The sequence below is a fragment of the Taurulus bubalis genome (assembly GCF_910589615.1).
Source record: "Taurulus bubalis genome assembly, chromosome: 2".
Classification (NCBI taxonomy): Eukaryota; Metazoa; Chordata; class Actinopteri; order Perciformes; family Cottidae; genus Taurulus; species Taurulus bubalis.
Window position 1 is genome coordinate 8,911,477 of NC_136590.1, and position 8,436 is coordinate 8,919,912.

Below are 8,436 nucleotides of genomic sequence, written 5' to 3' on the forward strand. Positions count from 1 at the left end.
TTTTTCTTCTTCTTCTTTTTTTCAGGTGACTGGTCAAATCTTGCAATCGTCGGGAAAAGTTGCTGCATGGAGGCGTGTCCTCTGACGCAGCCGAGCACCAACGGCACGCTCTCGCGCTGCCCCGCCCCCATATCGGCCAACAGATATTTAACAAGCCGCACAGTAGCCTTCAGCTTCATCCATCGGACGGACCTCACCCGCGATTCAAGAAAAACAAATCTTCGCTTTACTTCTTCCTGGTACTGTTTCCACTTCCCTTCAAGTCTCCTTTCTCCTGCGCGTGACTGATAATGTAGGGATGGTTTAAACTTTAAAGTAACTGAAGTCAGGCAGGTGCTAATGTTAGCTAGCTGTGTGTTTGTGTTTGTGTGCGCGCGCAGCACTGTTTAAAGCGTTTTAAACACTCTTCCGGCGAGTGTAAACGCTTTATATCGTCATTTAGCTCGAGGGTTTATAAAGAACGACACGTTCTGCTCCATGATGCCGTGTTATGTAACGCATCATGGTTCCGGGAGAGCTGCTTAAAGCCAACTGTCAGTCACCTATGAGCTCCAGCACCTCTCTTGGTCCTTATTGAATGTAGTCGTCATGAAGTTACTGTTGGGGGTGTGTCGGAGAGGCAGCACCCTAGGGGAACCTATCATCTCTCGAGCAGCTGTAATGGTCACCAGCACCGTGTTCTTGATGTGGCCCAGACCAGGTGCTGTAAATGTGTTTATTCACTGTTCAAAGGTATTGATTCTCCAGATAGACTACTGGGAATCCTCTGCATTTTCTACTAAGAAAAACAAGAATTGTTCTTATGTGGAACATCACAGTTGAGTTGCCCTGCTGCTGTGGGATTAGCTTGTTGAATAGGAACTATGTTCCTCTATTGTGTTGCCTGTGAAAGAGAAGTGCATTGTTAAGCAGACCTGCTCGGTGGACTGTCACATAGCAGTGCATTCGTTTATTAAGCTCGACTCTTGTAGCTACATTGTGTGTTTTTTAGGGGTATTTCTTTGTTTTATGCTGTTGTGTGTTGGGGCAAGAGCACCACTGTCAATGACATACAATTATTGTATTTATCCGATACAGTTTTTACTGTTTCACAGCTGCTTCCAGTAAAGCCTACAAAGGCCGACTTCTTTTTCAACCTTGTATTGGACGTCTGCTTTGCTTGCTGCGTAGCTGTTTACCTGGGGCTGCTTTTATTCATGATTTTCTTTATTGATTAATATACAGGTTACGTTTTGGATTTGTTGGATTCATATTTTGTTGTTGAAAAATAGTGAAATCTGCAAGTTTATAATTTCCCACAGCCCAAGGGGGTTTAATCAAATTGTTTGTTTTTATTCGACCAACGGCCCAAAACTCGGTTTACGATAATGTATGGCTAACAAAAGCATTACATTCTCATATTTGAGAATCTGAAACCAGCAAATGTTTGGCACTTTTTGCTTCAAAAATTATATAACCAAGCCATAAACAAAATAGCTGGCAATTAATCAACTAATTGATAAATGCATTTATAATTATGATAATAATGCATTGTATTTGTATCGTGCTTTAAAATACACTTTACATGATGAAAAACAGAAACACTAAAACAAGGTAAATAGATGAAAAGTAAAATTACCTCCACTATAAAAGCTCAGTTACATTATGGTTCTTGTGAGGTTCTCTGTATTTTTAGACGTTGTCATAAACCACTTGTGAAATATTCCTTACAACTTGGAACTCGTAAAAAAACTAATTGTGTGTGCTCTTATGAAATAGACGTAGCAGCTTACCACCATGAAGGGAATGATTCTCCAGCTCAGCCGCAACCTGAGCCGCACCGCCCCTCTTCTTAGTCGTGGCCTCCACTCTGGCACACGTCCCGCCTCCACCGCCGCAACCAAACTAAAGTCTGACCGCCCACTCACCTCGGACGAAATCTACGCCCGTGAGGACAAGTTTGGAGCGCACAACTACCACCCGCTGCCCGTGGCCTTAGAGAGGGGAGAGGGTGAGTGCAGAGCATCAAATTATTACTAAAAGTTTGTTAATGTATGGTTCCTGTAATCTCTGGTGTATCAACCTGCTCCAAATCCCTTATGAATCATCACACTTCTTAACAACTCTGTTTTCTCCTGTACTCCAGGCATCTATTTGTGGGACGTGGAAGGCAGCCGGTATTACGACTTCCTGAGTGCTTACAGTGCAGTAAACCAGGGCCATTGCCACCCAAAGATCGTAGCCGCGCTCGGCGCCCAAGCCTCCAAACTCGCCCTCACTTCCAGAGCGTTCTACAACGATGTTCTGGGAGCCTATGAGGAGTACATCACTGGCTTGTTTGGCTATGACAAAGTCTTACCCATGAACACAGGTACTGGAAGGAAGCATCATGCACTTACTGTTCAAAACATCATCCTAAATTGTGCATTTGTTGACATGTCTGTCTTTCGTTACATATTAGGTGTTGAGGGTGGTGAGACGGCCTGTAAACTCGCCCGCAAGTGGGCTTACAATGTGAAGGGGGTTCCCAAAAATCAGGCCAAAATAATCTTTGCAGGTAAGTCGTAATCTTATGTTGCAAAACGCTTATTTAGATGTCAGACAACTTCAACATTTGATTACTACAGTGATTATTTACACTTTGGCTAATACTACAATCAGAAAAGATAAGATAATCCTTTATTAGTCCCGCAGTGGGGAAGTTGCATAGTCTAAAATGCTGCATAGTCTAAAATGACCAAACTTGGCGTTAGTCCAATCCTCTCGATGATAAAGGATAAGGTGACCACATGTTTCAACTGTCCTACATCATGTAAAGATGTAAACTGAACCATGATAAATATTTCTCATTCACTCTTGATTTAGATGGAAACTTCTGGGGCCGTACCATGGCAGCCATCTCCAGCTCAACTGACCCCAGTAGTTACGAAGGTTTTGGCCCCTACATGCCAGGCTTTGAGGTTGTCCCATATAACGACATCCCTTCATTGGAGGTACAGGTTTTGATTTTATCTTTCAGACATGCAGCAGCTATCATGTTTGTTTTCATTTTGTTTCAGTTGTGGAGGCAGTACAATGGAATGGCATGTGAGCTTCAAGCTGTCACAAGCAGCTAATGTGTGAGAAAGTACCTTCACCTTTGGTCCAACACGGCTGTTAAAAAAAAAAAAAAAAAAGCCTATTAAATGTAGTTTGGCCAATATAGTTTGTTTCAGAGTTTATGGTTTTCATTACTAACTTTTAACATTTCCCTTCTCTAATGCATTAATTTTCCTCCTCACCTGGTACCTACATTACCCACAATGCAACTTAGCTTGCAACAGTTTGGTTGGGGATTTGAATGTGTCATGCCTTGAGCCTCAAGCAGAGATGAGGAGTGGGTTGCAGAGGTCTCACCTCTTTCTAACTCGACCTTCACGGGTCCACGTATGGCGGTAACCCCATCGCTTGTAAGGTTGCAATCGCTGCACTTCAGGTCAGTGTTTAAAATGCACTTCATTCATAGTTTCTTGGTCCATCCACCCTTTAACGACTCCGTCCTGCTTGTTTTTGCCTTTGTTTTAATTGATTAAATGGAGAGAACTCTCACTGAGTTACCACAAAGTTACCACAGTTGGCTTCAAAGACAATTTAAAACCCTAACCCTTTGGTTGGGGATTTGAATGTGTCATGCCTTGAGCCTCAAGCAGAGATGAGGAGTGGGTTGCAGAGGTCTCACCTCTTTCTAACTCGACCTTTTTATTTTTTTATAAATATTTTTTCAGTAGAACTCTCCAAGATCCAGAAACAAACATGGATGTGAAAAGTAATGTTCCCTTTTTTTTTTTTTTTTTTTTTTTTTTTTTTGTAAAAAAGACGACAACAAAACTGTTTCTTTCACAAGATTCTCCAAACTAGCTGAGTTGACGTCCTCATTGTCTCTGTAAAGGTTTGTAAACAGGACCGACTTGCTGAACACAGTTCGGTGTGTCTGCTGAGTTTGGCAACTTCTGCTGTTCTATGTAAATATAAGAACGTAATGATTGACTAAAGTAGCAAGCGTTAGTTGATAGGGTTATATTGGACAAAGATAGAAATGTGTGGTTTTTTTTTTTCTCCTCTACAGAAAGCTCTTCAAGACCCCAATGTTGCTGCTTTCATGGTGGAGCCCATCCAGGGGGAGGCTGGCGTGGTGGTGCCAGACAAGGGCTACCTCACCAAAGTCAGAGAACTTTGCACCAAATACAACGTGAGTCTGGACAAAAGCACAGACGAGGTGGAATGACATGTTATGTGATTCATTAGCTTTACTTGAGGGTTTTGCATAAGCCATATTCAAACATCTGTTAGAAATAAAAACACAAGTATATGCTTGTTCCATGCTGTTTGCTAAGAGTAGGACATTTGTCCTACCCTTGATGTGGTACTGAAGGCAGAACAAAAGTGTGATCTGCTCCACCTGACCGCCAAATTAATTGAGGGCAAACTGCAGTCTGGGCTTCAGTTTTGAATATATATGTATGTGTGTGTGTATATATGTATGCGCGCTTTCTTATCGGGTAGTAAGCATTCTTCAGGGAGAGACGGGGTTTAAGTCAATTATGTGAACTGGAAGTCACTTTCCATCGGGCAAGGAGTAGAAGATACAACATGTATGTTTAGAGAAGGACTTCTGTATGAATTTTCAAATATAATATTAAATTATAGTTTTTGTTTATTTTTACACTCCCTTGTTTGTGAGAATTGCCTAAACGTACTGTAACTTTGTACAGCATTACACATTCAGGGATTGTGCAATACTGTACAAGCTGTAACAAAATAGCGCAGAAGTCTCTCGCTAGAGCCGGTGTTTGGTTTGTCCGTTCTGGGCTACTGTGGAAACACGACCGTCTCCGTGCAGAGGACCCACTCCCTGTGTAGATATAAATGGCTCATTCTAAACTAACAAAACCAAAATAATTCTCGGCTTCATGTGATTGTACATTAATGACAAAGTATATAAATATTAGATTACATTTCTGTAAATATATCCTACACACTGATCCTTTTTTTTTTTTTAAGTTTATGGATTTACATGCCAAAAGGAAACTTCGGGCTGTGGTGACGACTGCAGTGAGGCTTTGAGATAACGACTCAAGACCTCTGTGCTTTGTCCAGGTGTTGTTCATTGCTGACGAGGTGCAGACCGGCTTGGCAAGGACCGGCCGGCGCCTGGCTGTGGACCACGAGGAAGTCCGTCCAGATATCGTGATTCTGGGCAAAGCTCTTTCTGGAGGTGTTTACCCTGTAAGCATTTTTGTTGTTCAGTCACACGTCATGGCATATTATGGATTTGGTTTGCAAGTAGTAGACTCCAAAAGCCCATAAAGTTTGATCATAGTAGTAAAGTTACCTTTACTAATCTGTGTTTGTGTGCCTCAGGTATCTGCTGTGCTATGTGACGATGAGATAATGATGACCATCAAGCCTGGAGAACACGGGTCCACGTATGGCGGTAACCCCATCGCCTGTAAGGTTGCAATCGCTGCACTTCAGGTCAGTGTTTAAAATGCACTTCATTTATAGTTTCTTGGTCCATCCACCCTTTAACGACTCCGTCCTGCTTGTTTTTGCCTTTTTGTTTTAATTGATTAAATGGAGAGAACTCTCACTGTGATATGCAACATACCACAAAGTTACCACAGTTGGCTTCAAAGGCAATTTAAAATCGGAAGAAAAGTATGTATGGCACATTAATGTCATAATTCTAAAACAACTCTTTGTCTTACTGTTCTTGTTTGCAGGTGCTTGAGGAGGAGAAGCTGGCAGAGAACTCTGAAAGGATGGGAGCGCTGCTGCGGAGCGAGCTGAGAAAACTGCCCAAAGACATTGTGACTGCAGTCCGAGGGAAAGGCCTCCTCAATGCCATCGTCATTAAAGAGACTAAAGGTACTTAACTATTCTAAAACCGCAGCCCTATTGGAGACCACCATTTTCTAACAAAAGTTTTAAAAAAATCACAGCTAATAGGCTTTAGTTTTGTAAATGGCGCATTATCTGGTATTTTGTAGTGTGCATTCCTCAGAGTACAAAATAAATTCAAACTTTTACTAAAAAAGCAAATTCACCCTTGGAGAACCAGTGTGTAGGATTTTTAGTGGAATCTAGAAGTGAGATTGCATATTGCAACCAACTGAATACCCTATGAAGACATAGTTATGAATATTGTATTCCATCTCGGCCAATAGATAACCCTTAAAAAACAATTTAAATGTGTAGTCTTTGAATGACCTCAGACAGTTCCATTAGTATTAAATGTAGTCTCATACTGAAAATCGGCATCAAGACTTGACTGTATGATATCACGTTTGGAGGCAGTATTGCTTAATTATTTTCGTAGAGTAGCACACTCTTGGCACCTTGCAGTCACTTAACCTGACCTTTTTATTACAACACTCCTCACAGACTATAACGCCTGGGCGGTGTGCTTGCGCCTTCGTGACAGCGGACTGCTGGCCAAGCCCACCCACGGTGACATCATCCGCCTGGCCCCTCCCCTCATCATCAAAGAGCATGAGCTGCACGACTGTATCGATATCATCCAGAGAACCATCTTGTCCTTCTAAACATCAAAAAACTATTCAACAATACACAGACGACCTTCCTCCTGATAATCATAATCAACAGGTTGCGCGACACATTTAGTATCTTTTTACATTTTTTTAAAATTAAAAAGTTCTTTTGAAGCGCATTTCTTTTTTGTTTTGTCACTTCAATACATTCAATATATTAACATTAAACATAAATACAAAAATTATGTTTGTCAGACAATAATAAAGTACAGAAAAAAAGAAAGCGACAATACAGCAGACAGACAAACATAACAAAAATATAATAAAAATACAATCACCCCGACACCCCTTTATTATCTTTCCTGAGCACATACATCCGAGTACTTGACCACTCTAATTTGTTAAAAAAGCCATTAGATTTTTCCATGCTTGGTCAGTTTGGCTTGAACTGTTCTTTACTCTGGCAATCATATTTTCAAAGGCAGCCGTCTCTGTCATGAGTTTGAGCCAGTCTGTGAGTGTGGGCGTATGTGGGCTCTTCCAGTTTCGCAGGATGAGCCTTGCTGCCACCATGAAACCTGTTAATGACAGTCTAATCTCTGCTTTGGTCAGGCCTGGTGGCGCTAACGATGTGTGCCCTAATAAACAGAATTGTGGAGATTCTGGTAAAGGCCGTTTGAGCCATCCTTCTAGGTTCTTCAGTACTACCTTCCAAAAAGGCAACGCATTGGAGCATTCCCACATAGTGTAGAAAAGTGCCCATTTTTACGTTACATTTCCAACATTTATTATCCTGCATCGAGCCTTTTTTTTTTTGCGTATTTCATTTTCATTATTAAGTTCATTTTTATGGACTACTGCTGTAATTTCCTTAATGTGACTATTATCATCTAGTTCGTATAATCTAGTTAGTTTAAATAAATCTGTATCCTCGTCCCTCATTAGAGAATAACAGGAAAATAAATAACGAAGGAAAGCTTGTGTTGTTGTTACTGAAGCTTCCAAGTCACAAAAATGGTATTCGGGACAGCCCTAGATATAATTTTCGCTGGTGTTAATTGATTTAAATAGTCAGTGTGCTTGTCTTCAATAAAGCTTTTTTTTTTATTAAAAGGACGTATGTAGTCTAAAGTTACAAACATGTTCTCAAAGCATATAATTAAGTCTGACCAACAGATGTGCAGGACTTTGAAAGTTGAATGTACACTGAAAAACTCTACTAAGCTACTGCTGTCTGGCATGCAACTTGTGAGACAAGTGTTGTTATACAGGGCCAGCTCGTCTGGGTATTAAGAGCTCAGGGGCAGGGATTCTACACATTTTGAAAAAGCCGAAATGTATATAAAATCTTCTGATTGCGATGACAATTAGTTACCCTCCAAAAAAGTACTTATATTTACCAATACACATATGTCCTGTATCTGTAGTACGTTGTTGTCATTGAACTTCGATGAATGTTTTCTGTTACAAAAAAAGTTAATATTTTGCTTTTAAAGGCAAGTATTTGCATTATCCATTGATCTTCAAATAAATTATTGCAGTCTTATTTTCTGTGTTGCGGTTTTTGTGGAACAAATTAATTTGATTGGCCTGTTTCAGGATGCAGGTTCACTGAGTCATCCGTTAGCTTTGCTGATTTAAAACATGGAAACTCCTAAAATCCAGAACATTGACCAGTGTAAGAAGACCCAGGTATCCAGATACAATCCCAAAACTGGTCTTTCTTTTTAGCTTCCATGACACACCATGCACTTGCTTCACAAGTTGCAAAACCAGATGCACAACCATACCTGCAGTTTGAGTTAATGCCATTAATTACTAATCAGAGCAAAGTACACAGATAATTGGGCGTAGTGTTTGACAAAGACGATCTTAAATGTTCAAATCCAAAGCCTTAAACCCTTAACCCTCTGGGGCTTGTTGACGT

At 40.7% G+C, this 8,436-nt stretch overlaps 1 protein-coding gene across 1 annotated transcript; it reads left to right on the forward strand.

Moving 5' to 3' along the window:
• The first annotated feature begins 140 nt into the window (after positions 1-140).
• Positions 141-8,055, forward strand: oat (ornithine aminotransferase). Its single transcript, XM_079233535.1, has 10 exons — positions 141-239; positions 1,759-1,990; positions 2,126-2,350; positions 2,441-2,536; positions 2,845-2,972; positions 4,085-4,207; positions 5,116-5,244; positions 5,380-5,493; positions 5,742-5,886; positions 6,403-8,055. The coding sequence occupies exons 2-10, from the start codon at positions 1,777-1,779 to the stop codon at positions 6,561-6,563; spliced, it is 1,335 nt and encodes a 444-aa protein (XP_079089661.1). The 5' UTR covers positions 141-239; positions 1,759-1,776; the 3' UTR covers positions 6,564-8,055.
• The last annotated feature ends 381 nt before the right edge of the window (positions 8,056-8,436 follow it).